The 21,498-nt window shown below is 36.7% G+C and overlaps 1 protein-coding gene, 1 long non-coding RNA gene and 1 pseudogene across 2 annotated transcripts; 1 reads left to right on the forward strand and 2 right to left on the reverse strand.

Annotated features, from left to right (window-relative positions):
* Positions 1–85: 85 nt before the first annotated feature.
* On the reverse strand, positions 86–3,112 carry LOC110727608 (annotated as a pseudogene).
* Positions 3,113–4,526: 1,414 nt separating this feature from the next.
* Positions 4,527–16,157, forward strand: LOC110727610 (protein MODIFIER OF SNC1 1-like). The gene is made up of 11 exons (XM_021907190.1): positions 4,527–5,000; positions 6,939–7,000; positions 9,615–9,695; positions 9,784–9,828; positions 10,007–10,379; positions 10,548–10,650; positions 11,334–11,411; positions 11,543–12,779; positions 12,851–13,100; positions 13,184–15,748; positions 15,830–16,157. Exons 2-10 carry the CDS (start codon positions 6,969–6,971, stop codon positions 15,650–15,652), a joined length of 4,668 nt encoding a protein of 1,555 aa, XP_021762882.1. The 5' UTR covers positions 4,527–5,000; positions 6,939–6,968; the 3' UTR covers positions 15,653–15,748; positions 15,830–16,157.
* A 3,237-nt stretch (positions 16,158–19,394) lies between these two features.
* On the reverse strand, positions 19,395–21,498 carry LOC110727611. The gene is made up of 2 exons (XR_002512559.1): positions 21,036–21,498; positions 19,395–19,676 (listed from the first exon to the last, which is right to left on the reverse strand). It is a non-coding gene; the product is annotated as an uncharacterized LOC110727611 (long non-coding RNA).

The following is a 21,498-nucleotide window of genomic DNA, read 5'->3' on the forward strand; positions in this document are numbered from 1 at the left end:
ATCTGTGACATACTCCATAGTTCTTATCATGGCAAACCCTGGTTGATCGCTACATTAGTTAATGTTAGAAAATGACGGTTTTCAGTGGAGTGAAAATGATGTTATATAACTTCGCATAGTTGGTACTAATTCTCTAGATATATTACATCAAAGAACGAAATAAATCAATGTATGATTACATTTGTCAGCCACTATAACTGTCATGGCCGATGCTTAGAGTGTGGGTAAGAAGGCAAAGCTGCTCCAACAACAGCACTTCTCTTTCGAGGCATAGGCAGCTTAATCTGACTGTGGTAAACAATAAATACCAGGACTACCAATATAACGAAGAGAAAGATGGGCGATGATATGACCTCCATATATTGCGGAGTTGTTACCAGAGTTCTTGAACCACCTGTTGTCCTCCATATATGTTCTCCTTCTACTAAAGAAGCTCCTAATGTCCAAGAAATATCTCCAGGACCAAATATCACATCTGCATTTCCTATACATAAACCATCCTCAATCAGGGATGCCAAATACAACACCTTAAAACAATATTGACTGATTGAGACTTTGCTATCATCATCCCATGTACTTGAGCATAGATGGTGGGTTGTCTCCCAGATTTTTGCCAAATTGGCTTTTGCAGTCAAATTTAGCATGTTGTACACAGCGAAGAATCCAGACAAAGCATGGTACCGAACACCAGCTTTGGTGTTAATGGCGACGTTAAGGATATTCTTGCCTGCAAAAGAAGCTTTGATAGTCAGAAATGTACTCATCAGAATTTCAGACCACTAGTTCCTAAAGACAAATTGTAATGTAAAAAAAATAATAATAATAATAAGTGATACAACATCTTACAAAAGGTAACCAGGCGATGGATACAGAAAAATTAGGTAAAAGCGAACCTTTTCTGATTCCAGCAAAACATCCAAAAATGGTCCACATCTTTTTTGCAGGAGACAATCCATGATATTTCAAATCAATCCTATGTCCTAACCATGAAAATTATACTAAAGGTTGAAAAAAAAAACGAGGGATACCACCGCCCAATAGGATTTAAATTGAAATTAACAGGAGGTAAAATTCATAACCTTTGAGTATCAAATTATACCCTATCTGAAGTTCAGATCCCTGATTACTAATGATTACTAAAGAGTATAGGCCAAGTGTAAATGAAAAAATGGTATAACACCACACAAAAGATAATTAGAGAATACATCTTAAGAATTCCTACAAAACATCGAAGAAAAAATCTACATACTTTTGCTGGACAAAATCCTTGACTTTTGTCCAAAATTTTGAATTTATTCTTAAGGTTGCTTTGGCCAGACAAAAATTGCAACTGTGAGGTTCAATTACGAAAACAGGATAGTAATATACTCTGTACTAGCAAGCCTTAGATTTTGCAAACAGAACTACTAAAGAGAGGATGGCAGCACTTAATCTGATACTTACCCTCGTGTGGAGACCTTCTCCGGCAGCTTGAATTTAATCTAGGCTCTGACCAATCTGAAATACTTGAATTCATTGCTGCAGCTTGTGCAAGCTTTTTGCATTTCTCCCAATTGGGATCTCCGACCAAATGTAGCAATGACTCTGATTTAGAACAACTGCTGCAAGTATAATTTCCTAAGAATTTAGAGCTGAGACATGGATGTCTAATAACAGAATCATTATCATTTACCTTTGACTTTACTCGAACAAGCATTGCAACTGTTCTGTCAAAAGCCTTGTTCAAACCAAAAGCAGGCAAGGAATAAGCCATAAGCTGATGTTTAACATGACCGATCTTTGATACCAAGATGTGGCTGTCATCTCTCCTCTTGTCTGCTTCCAACATTACCTGCAACGAAGAACCTCCCAGATCAAGAAGCCCTAACGTGGGCAACTCACTCGATGATCTATTCAAATACCCCAATTTGTAATTCAAAGCAACCCAACCATAATACGCCTCCTCTCTTCCGCTTAAAACCCTAATCCAATCTCTTCTCCTCTCAAACGTGTGCTCCTTAACAACGCGCTCTAAATCTTCCAAAACCCTCCGGCCATCTTCCACCGCAAGCCTCCTCAATCCAGCAGTAGCTAAAACAAAAATCGGTGTATCTCCATGTCTATCATTCGGTATCAATCCCTCAGCCCAGCGCAGCAATGGCACCAAGGAAGTCCTCACCCCAGAATAATTACCACAAATTTATCCAACCCGGGCTCGGTTTGCATACAATGGTACTCACAACCGTTTCTCCACAAATAATTCTTTGCAGAATCATGGGGATAAGAGTTCAATAACATTGGCAAACCCCCATTTCTTCCATCATTAATTCTCCACTCATAAACATTCACTCTAGTTCCAGTACTTCCACAATCCACAACTACTGTAAAAAATGGCTTAATCTCCCTAAATAATCCATACCCATAAATTACACCAACTGAAACTAGCACAATTGCAAGAAAAATCAAGCAAAATTTCAATTTTTTATGAGATTGAAAAGAGTCAAAAGACCCCAACATCGAGTTTTTGCTTTTTGATGGGGTTTGAGGTTCCATTTCCAAATTAAACACAATACCATAATCTCAATTCCCCAATTTCTCATTTAATTTTCACAAAAACCCCACTAAATCATTAAAAATTAAACACAACCCAGAAAACAGTTTGATAATTGAACCATAACCCATGAGTTTATTTAATCAAAGGGTAATCCTAAATTTCATCGATTTAGCTCAAAACGCTGACTTTGAAACATAATCCTATAAATTAAAATTAAGTATATAATATAGCAAATTTCAAAGTATATTGTATGATCCACGAACCTGGTAGTAACTCAGAGATCTCCCCGTCTTTCGCTTTCAAAGAACAATGAAAGATCGAAGCAGATCTCTGAAGTGGAAGTGACAACCCAACAGCCTTGTTTTGCACTTGACGATTGACAGATTGGTTGGTGAAGTGGAAGAAATCGATGATGGTTGATTGGGCCCCTTGAAATTGGCTAATTCTAGATCATGTGCAATTTAGGATTTTGATTAAGAATAATTGTTCTTTTGAGCTTAATTAAGATTTGATCCGAATTGACCACTAACGAATTCAAGTAGTTTGGTTCGTTAATGCCTTAACTCTAGTCTAGTCTAGTAATTAAAAATTGAGATTGAATCTTTGTGGTTTATCTCTACATAGCTAGTCTTTATGGTTTTATCTCTGCATACATTAATAAATTTACAAGATAAAAATGAAAGATTTGTTATGGTGTGGCTCTTAATTGAATTAATATTCAAAATTATTTTCTAAGGACTTGTGCTCGTTTGCTTTGTAGGAATCGGCCTTCCTAGTTCCAAAAAGCAAAATGTTCATAATCAAGTATTTTCGTGAATCGAAAAGGGAGGGAGGTAAGAAGATATGTCTTAGATTTTAATCTAGTGTGACTGTGATGTGATGCCAAAATTAATGACTTGTTATATAGTAGTTAATATTAGGTTGAGTGTACACTATTCTTGTTGACATTGAATATTTGATGATCGGAAGATAATTCAACCATGCTTAAGGAAAACCATAAGTGTCACCTACTCTCCTTTGCTATGATCTTGGTTTGAAAGATGAGAACAAGGTCGAGATCATGTGAGAAGTTCTATTAAGGATGTGTTATGATCACCGATGATTGAATAATAACGAATCTCGTTAATTACAAATTTTTCTAGTCTCATTCTTCTATAACAATTTGAGTGCACTATTGAGACAAAATCTTAAATATAGGAAGACTAGTCGTCAATTGCACTATATAGAATGTTAATGATAAAAATTTACAAACCATAACTATACTACACAATTAGATCATAATAGTTTCCTTTTCGCCCTTAACCCACAAATGCATTCAAAGCGAAATAGTCTTTGTATTTAAATTTCTAATTACATCGAATTTATTTAGAAAATGGGATTAAAATGTTCTATGTAAACCTTATTCCCCAATAGATGGAGTGTAACACCTTATATTGATTAAAATGTCTTATGTCGTTGTCATATAAAATCTCATGTGCACCTGATGCACACTATTTGTTATAAATATATAGTGACGTCTATACCCACTTTTTACATGAATTTATCCCAAGTTTTTTTGTTAAATTAATCACACCATATAGAGCTTTACCAACTAGGCCCATGAACATGAAAAGACTGTGTGCAACGCTTATGCCTAATGCCCCAATTGATTTTAATTTCTTGTTTTTATTAATCTAAAATAACTACGGAGTAGATGTTATCACCGTATTGACTAGGCCAACAAGGGCCCAGTTTTCCAGGGTTCGAAAACGGGAAATTTAGACACAATTATGAGCAAAATAGTCTTATAAAGGGCATTTTTTTTTCTTACCGTTTCTATAAATCGGATCAAATTAACCGGCCTTATTTAATTACGATAAAATCTTTAATGAATTACGATTAATTTTAAATTAAGTTGATTGAATTAAGTGATGACGAGTGGATTTAAACCGGGTTAATCCGTTAATGGATTAGGAGTTGAACCCATGACCCATCAGGCCAATTCAAACTCAAAAAAAAATTAAAATCATCAAGACAATCTAAAAAGGGCAGAACAAAAAAACATATCAAAGGGGTGAAGAAGAAGTTTTGCTTCATCTTTCTTTCTTTCTTTCTCTTTCATTCTAGGGCTTCCGTCTGCAATTTTTTTTCTCTCTCTTCCCCTTTTTTCTCTCTCCCTCTTTTTCAACCCTAATTTCATTCCTAATTCAACCATTTTCAGAACTCGATCAATCGGATTATCATACGGTGTTCAATAATCCGGCCACCGGATTTTCTCCGGCCGGCAGCTTCCGTCCGTCCGATTTTCGCTAATTCTAGAACTTTGTACGAATTTTACGTCGATCAATTTTTTCAATTCATTTGTATTACAAATTTCGATCCTTCGATTTAGGGTTTTAGTTAGTTTTGAAGATCAAAATTAAACAAGGTTTCTATATTTTGAATTTAAGAAGTTGCAGAGGTTACCAGCGAAATTGCGACAATTGAGGTGATTTTTGCTCACTTATTTTCTGCGAAAATGCGTTGAATTTTGTTGTAATTTATTGAAATGCCATAGAATTATTAATATGATTAAACGTTGGATTAAGTTACTATGTTTGTCATATAGTGTTAATTGTTAGATGTTTGTCTAAGTTTCTGGGATTATTTCTGATGAAATTCCGCATAGGTTTGTGTTGAATTTACAAAAAAAGTCCTTTTTTGTCTGTTTCAATTTTTTGGGCAGCAAGAGTAATTAGTCTTTAACACTTTGAGCTAATTGTTTGTTGCTCGGTCACATCAATATTTTAGAAATTGGACAAAAAGGCCATATATGTCCTATTTTAGCTGTACTAAATAGGTTGTGGCGAGTACGAAACTTTGATGATGCTTTCAGGTAAATGCAAGTGTAATAGAATAGTTTTGGCAAGTTTTATGGTGGATAAGTACTGTATGTGCAGCATTGCTGATGCTTGGGTGTAAGGATATAGGGTTTTCACAGTTTGGGAAGATGGAATTTCAGAAGTTAAGCTTGTTGGAAACTTGGAATTCTTCATGAGTGATCATTTTGATCATAAGTATTAGCATATGTTGGCAAAGGGGAGGGACAGGGAGCTGAACGATGGTCCATCCGAACGTGTTGCTTAGGGGTTGCAGGTTGCTCATCAGATGTCATACATATGCTTATTTGAATTGTTAATTGGGACTTTTCCTGTGGCCATTGTATAAACAAGAGAGAATGGAATAAATTTGGGAATTTTCTTGTGTTCAACTTTACCGAGTTTTGCACATTGATGTGTCATTCTTGTTTAACTCTGCTTCCATGTACATGTTCTAATTCCCTCAACACTGTTCGTGGTCATTAGTGTGGCTTGAAATTTCTGTTGTTAATTGGAAAATCTAATATGAGTTGAGTTGTTTATCTGATATATAGACTTTAGGGATTATTTAACAAAACCCGAGCTGTTGAAATAGCTTTTCTTCTGTAATCATCGATTATAGTTGCTTCTGAATGCCTGACTGCTTTTCATCTCTAACCCAAGCTTCACTTCCATTCTTTTGATCAGTTTGCTCTTGTGTGCATTCTGCAGTACAAGTTAAAAGTTATAATGGATGGCTGTGTTGGGCCCCGTATTTGGCTTGTTCTACATTATTAATTATACGTGTTACAAGATTTTGATGGTGACAATGGCCATGATAATTAATTTTATTTTACTTCTGAAGTAGTGATGTTGTGATTGTTATTGATGTTATTTTAATTTTAATTTTATACTTCCAATTTTAGAGTGGATGCTAATTATGTCATCTCTGCAGTCTGATAAAGTCTGCTTAGAGTTGGCATTTTTTTTCCCTTTGAAAAAAAAACCTATTTTTATTGGTGCATAATGTTCTACTCTTGGAAATCTAAAAATATGTACACTCTCTGTCCCCAAGTAAAAGTCCCACTTCTCCTATATTATTTTCCCCAAATAATTGTTTTATTCACCTTTTTATCTATTCGCTTTAAATCAACCAAACCCTACTATTTTCACATGTTTAATTTACCAGGCCCCTCTATTTTTTTTTTTTTTAATTTTTTTTTTTTATATACATTTAATCAACCAAACCCCACTATCTAATTTTATAATCAATTTTCTAAAAACTTGTGCAAAAGGCTAATGGGGCTTTTATTTGGTGATGGAGTGAGTATCAGATGTATGTAATTACATGCAAATGGTTAAACTACCTGTTAATACTCTTATTCACTGTGTGGAATTACATTCTAGTTTTTCAAACATATTATTTACCGATCACTGTCGTAGAATGAGGTTCTCTTAGGTATGTTGTAGTCGCTTTAGTGTGCCCCCTAGTTCAATTATGTCTGAAAAGCTGTATTTGAATCCTTTGCTTTTGTTCTTCAATATTTATTTATGTATTTTGTTGATTTTACATTTACATTATGTGACAGATTGGATGATCTTGCAACTTTGATCAAGCTATGACATCAAGTACGATAACTGGAGATCGAAGGTATTTTAAATAATAGAAATTCTTTTCTTTATCTCTTTTCTTTCAGAATTAAGCCAAAAATAAGAAATTTTCATGTGTACACACACACGCATGCATAAAAATTCACCTTTTTTTTAGTTTGTTGTTTGTTTGTGTGTAATGGCTTGAAAAACAATAACAATCACTTTTTGGCATATTAGTTTGTTGATTGATGAAGTAAGGTAGATAAATAATTTGAGAGTAATATTAGGAAAGGGTGGTGAGAATGGAAATAATCAAGACAATTGTTCTGTATATATTTATAAATGATTTGTTTGTCATACCTTCTTTAACTTGTCATTATTATTCATAATAATTACCGTTGTTAGAGAATCCACTTTTTGAATTTATGCCCTTAATTTTTAAATGTATGTAATTTGTTTTTAAGTAAGAATTAGTAGAACTGCGTAGAATAGAGTACCAAAAAGATGTTAGGGTGTTCTTATAATGTAATCCAAAAGGCCACAACTACAAGTTCGCCCAATTTATGTTAATAGACTAATCTGGGAAAGCCCAGCTGCTTTAGCATATAAAGAACGGTAAGAACCTGACAAGTTGACTTCACTCCACAACATATCACACGTGTCAACCTTGTTTTTGAAATTTTTTCAAATTATTTCTAGCTATACTTGCCATGAATTACCATTATTTAAATATTACCTAAGCAACCTCTTCTCCTTCCCTCCATCTCCTCACCAAGCCCCACAAAATGAATGATTCTGAAATCATTGCTATATAATTGACGAATTTCTTAATGCTTCATTACACACCACAAAAAGTTTTATCCAAAGGTAACTTACCATGTCACAACGTAGGAAAACACGTGCACTTGGCTCACCATTAGCTCAGCAAAGCAAGAAATTGTTAGGCGTGATAGCCATCCCTGACCTCTGCCTTTGCAGAAACTTTCACACAAATGCATCCAACCTTAAGAGGAGCCTTCGCCTTGTAGATAATGTTTTGAAATGGGAAAGTTGGATACTTAGGGGTGTGTGGGTCAAGCAAACGTGGGAAGGTTTGCATGAATCTCCCAACCTTAATTTAGACCTAAGTGTTTTCTATGTTCTGTAGCTGTATTTTTAAAGTCTTGCTATTCCCGCTCATAGAATTGAGCTTTATCTAGTGATTGCCTGAATGATTTTTTGGTTCCAAGTTCAATCTTCCACAAAATGAAGATGTTTTTGCGCCCTCATACCCCACTCTTCTTTCACGTGGTGTTCAATTTACTGTGTAGCCTTCACAATTTGACCTGACCCATGAAAAGTGGGTTTGTGTGTTTTTACCAAAATTTTGCACTAAAACCTGCTTTTTGATGTGTGTGAACAATTCAAAAAAATTTGGGTCACATTTTAATCAACCTGTTCTGTGACTGATCTGAAATCCAATCGCATTAAAAATAATAATGAGATAATGATTACATCCTATCAAAAAATACTGTAAGTTATTAGTATTACTGGATTTAACAATTTAACATGTTTGTTGTATGACCTGTCTATGAATGAATAGCTGTATTTTGAACTGTTAGTTGCTGCATGTGTAATTTAACTTTGCTGAGACATTGCTATATCTATTTGTTTTAAAAGTGAAATAGAAAAGGCATCTTGCAAACCCCTAATTCGTTGAGTCACCCCAAGTCTTAAGACTCAGAGTCTTATACAAGTCTTATTGAATCAACCCAAAATCACCTACTCAAATGTAACTTTTAACCTGTTAGTATTTGATTTGAATAGATCCAACGGACTTGTTTGAGTTGTTTCACAAATTTTCTACTATGCAACTTTATGGTTTCTTTTATCCATAGGGCACCCACCTCTCTCTCTGCCAAGTAAAGCAATATTTAATATCAAAAGAAATGTATTGCTTTCTTTAAATGTGAGCAAGGGTTTGCACAAACCTTTTATCTTCGAGATTAGAAGTCTATTGTTGATATGGGTGGGTCCTGCAGTGTTAAAGAATTTGAAGTCTGAGATTATGATACGTTCAGAGACTTATTTAGTTAGGTCTGTAGATTTTAATTTTCCTGTTTTATGGCTAGAATTACCGCATGACACAGTATAGAGGTTTACATATAGCCTGACCAGCCCAACTGGTGGCTGAGCCAGCCGTGGCAAGGCTCGTGGCATTTCTACCCTTATTTTGTGTCAAAACAGAAGCTGTTCCCTCTTTTTTTTGGCGATTCCTATCAATTGGTTTCTACTTAATGAGGTCAGGTTAGGGTGTCAAAATATTTGTTGAACTTGTGATATTCCTAATAGATGATAGCTGTTTGCGGTTAATGGATCTGTAGTAGGATTGTATTTTACCAACACTGTTCAAGGCCAAGGATGGTTCTGTTGAAAGATTCATAATGTTCTTTGATATAATCACATGTATCAATATAATTTCCTGTCCCTATAAGATGACTAAACTGTGAAACTAAGGGTTGTGGGGGTGAAATGAAATCATCTTTTGATTTATTTCTAGTAACCTCTAGCATTTATTACTTGATTATCTCTTCTGTATATACATTTTCTGTACATCTTTACATTTTCATTACAATTTAAGCAAAATATGGGACTATATATAGCACTGCTCAGCTTTATGGTTGGTTACGCAGATGGGCTTCTGCAAGAAGAGGGGGCATGACTGTCTTGGGAAAAGTTGCTGTTCCGAAGCCCATTAATTTGCCCAGTCAAAGGTTCTTGTTCTCCTGATCTCATCTTTGAAGCATGTACTTAGCTTCTGCTTTTTGAAGTTTTCTTATGTTTTTACTTTGGATGGTCAAGGTTGGAGAATCATGGTTTGGACCCTAATGTTGAAATTGTTCCCAAGTAAGTAGTTTTAGATGTATCTTCACAATTATTCTCAATTTTCATTTAGAATTGCCTCGTTGCCCTTTCTTTCTAATTTGTCATTGCAAGTATAAGTAATGAGTTTAAAGGAGCTTTTTTTCTTTCTTCTTTTTTTATTTATTTTTTATTTTTTTATTTTTTTGGGTGACAAATTAAGGGGCACACTTAGTTGGGGGAGCCGACCATCTTCTGCTGGGTCTAATGCATGGGGTACCTCAGCACTGTCACCAACTACTGATGGTAGTAGCTCCTCGCCCCGTCAGCTGGTAGGTCGACCTTCATCCAGTGGTGGAACTCGCCCATCAACTGCTGGCAGTGAGAGAGCTCATGATTCTAATGGCAGTGCGTGGGGTTCAAATTCGAGGCCATCATCAGCCTCAGGGATTTTGGCATCCAACAATGCTTCATCGACATCATTACGCCCTCGTAGTGCTGAAACTAGACCTGGTAGCTCACACTTATCAAGGTTTGCTGAATCTGCACCTGAAGGTTCTGGGGTTTGGGGTGCAAACACATCTTCAGAACGGACGGTATGTTGATCAAACAAATAGTTTAATGTGACCCTTTTTTTTGTTTATAGCTAGCTCATAGTAGGAATTCGCAGCATTATTATGGGCCCTGTATACATCCTTGACCCATATAATTAGTATTTTTCTTGCAGTATCTGACTTTTTATCAATTTGCTGATATGTATGCAGGGGGTTGCATCCTCTGCAAAAGAAGGGTTCTCTTTGACATCAGGAGATTTTCCTACACTTGGTTCAGAGAAAGACGAATCTAACATGAACATGGAGACCCTAGGTGCTCATGCTTGCTTTTACAAACTTTGCGGTCATTCTCTTCGTACCTCTATTGCTTCTAGGAAGGGCTTTTATTATGTTTGGCCTTTTGTTTTGTTTGATTCTTCTTTTTTTTTTTTTTTTTTTTTTTTTCTTTTCAGAAAGTAAAGCAATTTCTGTATTGGGCGGTGGGTTTTTTTTTTTATTTTTTTTAATTGTGAGCAGCTGTTGCTTGCATCTTGTAGGACCTTTTTAGAATAATGGAAACAGTTTATAATTTGTTACTATTTCTAAACAATTGTGGTTGGGCTGTAGGGAATGAGGAGGTGATTCTGAACTGGGTGGTGGGTGTTTCCTGATTTTAAGGCATTGCTTGCATGCCTTTTTAGAATATCAATTTGCAATTTTTATCAATCCTAAACCATAGGTTGGGATGGGAGAAGGTGATTACGAACTATTACCATAGTTTCCATTTCTGCACATCCCCTAATTGACCCTCTGGTAGGAGCAAGAATATTTTCTTCTGTTGTTTTTTTTAATTAAACTAAGCCTAATGGTTGTCAGTCTTCTAGGATCTTTGACCTTGTTAACTTTTTAAGTATAAATCAATAGACAGTATGCTTCAAGGTACTTGCAAATTTGGTGGCTGCTTTCTCATTGTTGGTCTGTGCTTTTACTCATATTGTGATTTATATCATGTGACAGATCATGCTCCTCATGGACGTCCTGGTTCTTCTGGTGGAGTGAGAACCACGGAAGATGGTAGAGGAATTTCACATGGTGGTTAGTCAATCTGCTTGTTTTGCTGGCAGATGTTATATTGCTATTTGCACCCTTTATTTTATTTTATTTTTTTCAACTATTCGTTCTTTTTAAAGTAGTAATGTTCTGTTTATACTTTTCTCTCTTCATAGATGACATCTCCAGAAACTCAGATGTCAAAGGTAATTCTTGGAGGAAAGATGGGCCCCCATTTGTTGAAGATGGGCCTCGACCTAACATGGAAAGATGGCATGGAGAGCCTCACATGTACCCAAACCCTAACATGGCTCCTCATTATGAATCTTGGCGTGGTGCCCCACCAGTTAACCCTCCTGGAGGAGGTTGGTATAGAGGGCCTCCTGGTCCTCCTCCTTATGGTGGTCCTGTACCTCCTGGTGGCTTTCCTATGGAGCCATTTCCTTATTATCACCCACAGGTTCCTCCTGCTGGTATAGCCAGCTCTCAGCCAATGCCCCCCGGTGCTGGCCATCATGGACATCGCCCCAAAAATGGGGATATGCCACACATGACACATGTCCCACACATGCATCCAGGTATGCCTATGAGGCCTGGATTTTATCCTGGCCCTGTTCCATATGATGGCTATTACAGACCTCCGCTGGGATTTTGTAATCCCAATGAACGAGATTTACCATTTATGGGAATGTCAGCTGGACCTCCTGTCTATACTAGACATGCAAACCAAAATGTTCCTGATCAAAACAATGTTCGTCCTCGGTCACGGGAAGGTAGGGGTCCTGATCAAGTAGAGCCTGGTCATCCACATGATTCCCGAGGACACTACAAAGTCTTGGGGCATCCAAATGGTAGTTGGAATCAGAATGAGGAAGAGAGGTGGGGTCATAGAGGTACTACTGGCATTCATGAAAAGGGGATCTTATCAAAGGCACCGCTGCAGGAGAATGCCTGGGAAGATAATTACAGGAAAGATGAGGATATTCATTATGGGAAACGTGCAACCAAAGAAGTTGCTTCTCGTTTTGATGATAAATTTACTTCTAATAACCTTTCTTGTGGGAATTTCCCTGATCGCTTGAGTGATATAGATGAAACTCAGATAAGTCCTTCCATGGAGGATGTAGTTTCTCCTCGAGATCATTCTTTGATACAAAAGTTAGAGGGTTTGAATGCTAAGGCTCGTGCCACTGGCCGAAAACAAGAGGGTTTCCATAGGGAGGAGGGGCCTAATGATAGGGTGCAAGTGAGCAATTCCAAGGATCATCGATCTGCAAATGAAGCCAACTCTGATGTTGTTTTGGAACACCATCATCCCACAGGAGTGCTTGTCCCTGTTCCCCGTTGTAATGATGTTTCTGCAGATGATAAAAATCAAGAATCAGCGGTTGCCAGCGTGACAGCTGCCCCCAGGTTTTGTTGCACTTTGCTTGCGTTATTCTGTTGTAGTCTTGTTTTTGCTGTTCTGATTTTCAGATTCACAGGAGATCTGTTCGTGGAGCACAAAGTAGAGGAGATCCTCATGGAAAAGGAGGGTTTCATGGACAAGATGCTGATGGACGGGGAAGGAAATCCAATACGCAATCTGTGGTTGAAGCTGGTTCCAGATCAGTTACTAACGATCAAATAGAACACATTGCAGCTGTACAGACTGTTGAGTTGTCGAGGGCAAATGTTCCAGGGATAGATGATGGGGGATCTGTTGTGTCAAATATTGATCCTAGTGATATGCAGGTGTGTTTGAATTCACATCTTTGTTTTAAATGCCTTTCAAAGTACTGTAAAGTTTTAATTTGCTCGTTAATTATATTTTTCAGCGTGCTAAAATGAGAGAGATAGCAAAACAACGTGCAATCCAGTTACAAAAGGAAGAGGAAGAGCGGGTAAGAGAACAGAAAGCAAAGGCACTTGCTAAACTTGAAGAACTGAATAGGCGTAGTGCTAACCAGGGAGTGGAAAATCCAAACTTGAAAAAATTTATCCCACCACCTGGTGATGCTTCAAAGAAGCAAGATATCTCCAGAAATCAGGTTGAGTCAAGTGTGGATGCTAATCACAGCACTGGGTCAAGCTCAGTTTCTGCCAATAATTTCACCCAGATAAACGAAAGAAATGTTACTAAAACTGTGGATTCTTCTGTATCTTCTAGGCCTCTGGCTGCAGAAACCAAGATAGGTGCTTGTCAGGAGGAATCTTTTTCCTCACAGAATCAATTGTCAGCAGCTGGCATTAATGTTGATGATGCTGCTAGTCACAGAACTACACCTCAAGTTCGTGAAGTGTCAAAGCAGAAACGAGTAGGTCACAAACAAAGGCAAAGTGTTCCACCTGAGAAAAATTCTGTAGAAGATGCAATTCCTGCTGTTAGAACAGATGTGCTGAAAGATCTCAAGGTTGCAAGTACAACTCAAGAAGTTACTGGTAGCTTTGTTGCTTCAGGGGTTGGAAAAGAACAATCTGAATCACCTGTTATTGCTGATTTACCTGTTCAAAAAAAGAAAATTCACAAGAGTGGAAAGAGCAGGCACAAGGTAGAGGAGTCATCAATTGCTGTTTCTCCGTCTGTAACTCAGCCGAAGGATTCTAATTTTGCTCAAGGTAGTCCTGAAAGTACAGAGCAGAATTGTTCCAGCTTGCCAGTTAATTCCATCTCCATGCAACTGTCATCCGATCCTAAAGATGGCATTCAGTCCTCAGAAAACCACTCTTCAATATCTAGTGAAGATACTCATGGTAAAGTTAATAGTGCCTGGAAAGCCCAACATTCTCGTAAGCCCAGAAATTCACAAGGCAATAGGGCATCTGAAAAATCTCACAGCAATGACGCTGTTGTTTGGGCACCAGTTCGACCGCATAATAAACTTGAGGTTACTGACCAAACCAGCAAGAAGGCTGCTGAACCTTTAGTCTCTACATCAACAGGTGATAATTTGGTGCACAATAGCTCCAAAACTAAAAGGGCTGAGATGGAAAGATATGTCCCTAAGCCTGTAGCCAAAGAGCTGGCACAGCAAGGAAGTATACAGCAATCTCCATCTACTTCAGTTGATCCACCTGAAACTGATGGAAGTGGTGGTAGAGACAAGGCTTCTCATAGCTCTGAGAATGTCATGAAAACAGGGGCTAATGTGGAATCTAAACATGTAGATGGTAAGAATAGGAATCAAAGGGTTCAGGGATCATGGCGTCAGCGTGTTGCTGCTGAATCAACTTCCATCCAAGCTTCCCAAGACGGTTCTGCTGCTAATACTAGCAAAAATAGTCAAGCATCCAATGGGTCTCAGTCAACTGTTAAGTCTGATGAATCCTTTGTGAGAGGACCACCATCTAGACCTGATCAACACTCAGTGAAAGGACCACAAATCATTATATCTGATGGTTGGGAGAGTGTAACTGATTTGAGCTCTAATCCACTGGCAGAGTCCACCGATGTAAAGGGCCACATTCCAACAGGAAGGGGGAAAAGGCCTCCATACAAGGGGCAAAAAGGCGGTGGGAGTCCTCAGATTCTTGATCATAAAGATCCAAATGCTGGTTTGACTGAGCTTCTGTATGTAGAGGCAAATCAAGCGGATAAGACAATGTCTTCAAGAGACAATCGAGCAGCTGGGGACCGCTCTATGCCTCATTGGCAACCCAAGTCTCAAGGCTATGTTGCACATAGTCAGCAAGGAAATAGGTCTCGTGGCAGTCAAAATTTAATCCCTGAAAGCGAGGCCTTGAAAGTCGAAACTGGTCCCTATGGTGGCTCACATTCTTCATCACAATTTAAACAATCTGCTGCTACAGATTCAGCACCAACTTCTGAAAGTAAAGGTGCAGGTGAAGCAATTCTTAGAACAGGAAATGAAGATGCTAAGCGGGATAAGAGAGTCGCTCCTGTTAAAAGGCGTCCTCATTCTCCTATTCAGGAACCAGAAGCTTCTGCAGGGGAGGTTGAACCTGCATCATTTGGAGGATCGGATGGTCGCAATGAGTATCGTCCTTCTTCTGGATACCGCAAGAATGGGCGTTCTAATCGAGGACATGATTCTCGTGGGGATTGGAGCTCGACGGTCCAAGAAAACAAGCAGCATTTTCCCTCTGCAAATCGTGAGAGGCAGAGGCAGAACTCACACTATGAATACCAGCCTGTGGGACCATATAATAACAGCAGTAGATCAAATGACCCTGGGGTGCAAACCGAGAGTCAATCTGGAGCTTCGAGATTCCGAGGGAGAGGGGGACAGGGTCATTTAAGGCGCGGCAGGGGGAATTTTCAAGGGAGGCAAAGTGGTAATGAATGATCGATATGTGAATCCAGCTTCCAGTAGTGATGTCTTAAATCCGATTCATTTTCATCCAGTAATATAAGCCTAAATGTCATCCTCCCTCAGCAGCAGGTAATTTGTAATTTTATTAGAGTTAGTTTATTAATCCCAATCTGGATATTAAGTTGGTAATTGACTGGACGACAACCTCAGGATGAAGGGGCTGCTGCTGGTGCAGATATGAATCATTTGGGCTAGCTGGAGCCGGAGGTGCTTCCTGAATATTTCTTATTTACTACTTTGCGTTGATTTTTGCTTTAAAATGTATCCTCTTAACTAGGTAGGCCGTGGATTTCAATGCGATGGCTCCGGTACCTTTCACCATTTTTAGCTGAAAGCCCTTGTATGTAGTAATCCTTGATCCTAGTGCTCAATGACTAGCAATTGCCAATATGGAAATGGGAAATTGTTCTCCGATTCCACTTGTGTAAAAGAACAAAATGCATATCTTTTCAATTTTCACTAATTATGTTCTGATCTCTCCGATGGTATTGTTTTCTTTTGGTTTTTTTGGTGCTAGTTGGAATCAACTCTAGCAAAAGATCACATTCCACGGCAACCTAAACTAAATAACACAGAATTATTGAAGGTTTAATGTATAAATTGCAAAATAACACGGAATTAATCTTGTGAACGTAAAAGAATCATATGACATAGCCTATATCACATTATAAACGTATAAGTAGCCTCATATCAATGTCTACAGTACATCAGCCTGTAGCATATATCCTATATCATATTTTAAACGTATAGGTAGCCTCATATCAACAGTACATCAGCCTGTAGCATATATCAGCATACATTAGTCTATAGTTAAATCAGCCTCTTCATATCTGGTACTACTGCTCCTCACTCAAGTTTCGACAGAGGTCGAGGATGTGCTTATGTACTGCATAAGATTAGATAGAGTTAATTAATTTTTGTTAAAATATCAAATGTAATCAAATAATCAAAGTATCAAACCTGTTGAGATGTAGGCTGATGGGCATATGCAGAAGTAATACTGGGAGTCATAGAGGATGGAGCAGCAACCTTGAAAAACATACAAGTGTTAATATTATTAGAAGATTCAAGGCAATTTACAGTTTGCAGCAGTTCTATTACTAGGCCATCAGATTGAGTTAATCAATTTGTTTTATATTTTCTTATGCCTATTGTAAATTATATACGAATGGGTGAAACCAAGATTTGAAAAGGGAGACTAATACATTTTGTCATAACAAAAATTGTATAATTATCTAATCAAACATAGATGCATTGCTTATTCAAAAGAGTAAGTCTTGTATAAAGTTAAGTCTTGAAATATATTTCATTTGTGGTGTAGGCAAGATACAATGTTATGGGTATATATAAACTTTTGGTTGGAATAAGATTTGGCTCCAAATGTTGCCACTTGTAGCAAAGTCATATTTGTAGTTTTCTTTCTAGTGATAAAAAATTGAATGATTTATACAATATTTCTTTTACTCCCTCTGTCCTAAAATAATTGACACACTTGATTTTATTTTTATTTTTATTTTTTCTCAACTTTAATCATCATTTTTTGATATTATACTTTCTCCAATTTTTTTAAATCTCAACGTTCGGAATTTTACATCATTCACACACGTAGATTCCTTATACGTATGGAAAAAATATAGTCATGTTACTCATATGTGATTTTGTTAGACTCGTCTCGATTATTTGTAACAACTTTTTATTATATGGAGTAACATTGGCATAAATGTTAGGTAAAACTTCCAAGAAAATCCCACCCTTCCCTCTCAATAATTCTCTCTTTGTTAAGTGCTGGATAGTCTCCCTTTATTTAAACCCCTCGTTCCTTTTCAATTTGAAACTCGATTTCGTGTGATGCTTTAGTTATTGAAATTTCATTCACCGCTAAGAGGTAAGTATCTAATTTGTAAGAATTAATTGCAAGATTATTGGAGATGCACCTTATTTTAACTAAATTGAAATTACTTTTACAAAACTAAAATTATTTTTTATTGAACTTCAATTATTTTTAGTAAACTAAAATCAAATTAATTTTACTAAATATTATATTTTAAGGTGAAAAGTACAAGGTCCAAAAGATAACTTCATTTTTTAAGGATTTTGTTTCTAATATCAAGTTGTACTTATAATTATGCTTAAATGGAGTTGATTATAAGTATTATTCTGTGTAAAAAAAACTTGACAATTAATGTGAGGTAAAGAATATTTAATAATTGATTTTCCTATTTTAAAGGAAGTTACACAAATATTCTTGTGTTCTATGTCTGATAAACTAGTGTTCTTTTCGCTTTTTTTACTTATTTTGAGACCTCCATTTCATGTTCTTTTAGCTGCGTTTAGCATGGTACACCTGGGTGTAGGAACCACGCATTGTCACCTCGGATTTCATTGTCTTCCTTACTTTGGAGGACAAAGCTACAACCATTATATCTATTCCGTCAATGCTGGTTTATTGGAGACATGGCTCGGCCTATGATGGGTCATGGGTGTGGGTGGATTCAAGTGGTGGATCCAGACCCCCAACTGAACTTGAACTAGAATAGCAGCTTTCTTGGTTCTCTTTGCCGCGACATAACTTTTTATCAAGGAGAGTTTTATGGGGTTAACTTTCATGGAAAAATAGTAAAATTCATTTTCAGGTGGTCACTCAGTTGGAAACAAGAAATAATAATGAAACATGGAAGTATTATTATTTAGTTGAATCTGCAAGTCAATTGTTGGTTATCCGTCAGGTGATATTACAGCATCATGTGATTAGTTTTCCTATTACCTCTTGTAAAACCATCAGATTCGAGGTACTTGAGCTAGATGTTAAAGACGGAAAGGTGAAGAAAGTTACGAACCTGGGTAACAGAGCTATATTCACTGGTTCCAACTCTTCCTTCAGCGTCGAGATACCTACTCCTGTAATTTTGTTATCAATGGCTTTCACGGTAACTCCATCTTTGACCTCGATGATTGAGTGACATGGAAAGTGGGATAGGTATGGAGTTTGTTACAGAAATAATTGCTTTTATAATATGCAGGATGGTGTGACTTGGGGGTTTCGCAAACGCCAAGTACTATCAGCACAAGAGCTTTGTTATTTGGTACTCAACGAAAGTCCATTACTGCTTGGAAAGGCATACCATATACTTGGATTGAGTCTCCAATCTAACATATGATCAAATTTTCTCTTTCATTCAAGTATTAGTTATTTAAGATTAGCACAAACAAGCTTATTAGCAGTAGAATACTAGAATATATATATATAAGGCTACTATTACTCCATTACAGAATTGATCATCTATTTAATTTCTACCCTGTGTTCTACCATCATTTAATATGGTTATTTTCGTGTCTCAAGTTGTTATACTGCCTCTGACCCCAATTGTTTGCCCCGTTGTCATTTTTTACTTTTTTAAACTTTGGGTTGATTGAAATTGATTAGAGACAAAAATGGTGGGATCAAATGTATTTTATGTAAGAGTAAATTTGTCATTCCCATGATCAAAAATAGAAAAGGAGAGGGACATTCTTAAATACAAGTAGAATACTGAGCAAACTATCAGAGAAAAGAGTACAAAAATACTTCTTTCGTCCTATACTCCTAAAATGAAGTTCCTAGCTTGACTTTTCATGGTGGAACATTAAAAATTTAACCAATAATTCTCATTTATACAAATGAATTCAAAATCTATCTCATGAAAGTAAAGATATATAGAAAGAGACAATACTACAGTATTTAATCATACTTCAAAACAAGCATGCATGACATTAAACTTCATTCAACAGCAAGTTTCATCACTTAGTTTCGGGAAATAAAAAAGTGTATACTTCATATCCTTACATGACCCTTTTCAAAGATTCATACATTTAGCTCGAAATCTAAGTCTTCTGATCTAATGGCATCTTTCATTACTCAAGTCAAACTTAGAGCAAATGACAGACAACGAGATAGATGCAATCATCACTGCTTCTCCTTTGGCTTATCTTCACTCACTTCTTCCAAAGGCGGCAAAGTCTGCACACACAGAAAATCCCTTGCTTATACAACAAACTCATTTGACATAAACAAAGAAGCCATGCTGCAGAGTAAGTACATTTCAACAAGCCTAACTTAAGACTCTAGAAGATTAGATTATCAAAGATGACTTATGTTATTAATGCTAATCTAATATAGAGTTGCAAGAATCGGATATCATGGATTTGTTACATGAGATTTGAAACGCTAATGAACCATCAGTAATACAACAGATTTCAATTGAATATAGTTTCTTCACATAGCAGCTATATTATATAATGATGCAACAATCATGTAGAAAAAGTATATTATAGGCACATAATAATTTTAAAAATCAATCATATATACATTACTTAATGCAATGGAGCATTTTATCAAACAGCAACAAAAGAAGTAAGAGAAAAAAACTGCCTTCGAGCAAGACAAGCAATGAGTCTGATGGTTCTGCTGCTATAGTTGTTCCTAAAAAAGCAGAGTTCTGGAATCCTATACTTCCTAGTGATCTTTATAAAGCAGAAAATACTTGTACACTAAAATGAATGACACAGAGCTGTACAAAGAAGAAACACTAGCAAAACTGTGACTCTATACTTCTGCGATAGTCTTTGCTGACAACAGTTGGTTTATGAGTCGTGGGATATGATTTTTCGATATTCATATCCAGGTTTCTAACAAAAATCTTTGCAATTACTATCTAAAAAAAAAAAAAAAAAAACAATTATTAGCACTTATAATCATGAAGGAGTATCAAGGACTTACAAGTATTTCTATTGAAGATCATTAATACATCTTTTCCACATATAGCCATAACCCAAGTATGAATGACACAGAGCTGTACAAAGAAGAAACACTAGCAAAACTGTGACTCTATACTTCTGCGATAGTCTTTGCTGACAACAGTTGGTTTATGAGTCGTGGGATATGATTTTTCGATATTTATATCCAGGTTTCTAACAAAAATCTTTGCAATTACTATCTAAAAAAAAAAAAAAAAAACAATTATTAGCACTTATAATCATGAAGGAGTATCAAGGACTTACAAGTATTTCTATTGAAGATCATTAATACATCTTTTCCACATATAGCCATAACCCAAGTATGTAGAAACTCGAATCTACCTCGCAATGAAAGAGGGAATAATGATCCTCTAATCTTTGCCATTTCAGCACATGGAGTCATGTCTCACACATTGAAATTTCAGCACATATATTTGTTCATGATACCATTTCCACCTTTTCTTTTGATTAACAACATGCTATTAGTATATGCTTATTTCTGTCACTTGGGCATTTTATCAAACATATGGTGTGCAATCTACAAAACTATAAAAAGAAGTGATTAAAAGTAGGAACAACTTACAAGGTCAGGTTTGTAGATGTTGTGGACAATAGAGGCACCACCGAGGAGCGACAAAACAACCACTACACACGACTTCGCCAACGACGGTGTTCCGGTCGGAACCTTCTTTCCTCCGAATTTCCCTTTCATTTTTGTCTCTCAAAATTTCAAAAAAAATATACTGAAATTATTTTTAGCTCGATGTTGCAGTAATTAAACTACAAAATAAATGAAAATAAAAATTTAAAAAGATTTGGGAGTCTGTCAGACAACCGTGCGACCATCCCCGGCTCTCGAAGGAGCTGAGGAACGATCCTCTACAGCACCGGCGATCCGAAGATCAACGGTGGCCGTTAATCACGCTCTAATCGCACGGTCATTATTCATCCACCAGACTTGGTTTTCTGTCTCCTTAGAACTCAAGGATACAGAGGTACGATCCTATAGAACAGATCCTGTTCAAGTAAGGTCGTGCTCTAACTAT

Source organism: Chenopodium quinoa, unplaced genomic scaffold (genome assembly GCF_001683475.1).
Source record: "Chenopodium quinoa cultivar QQ74 unplaced genomic scaffold, ASM168347v1, whole genome shotgun sequence".
Classification (NCBI taxonomy): Eukaryota; Viridiplantae; Streptophyta; class Magnoliopsida; order Caryophyllales; family Amaranthaceae; genus Chenopodium; species Chenopodium quinoa.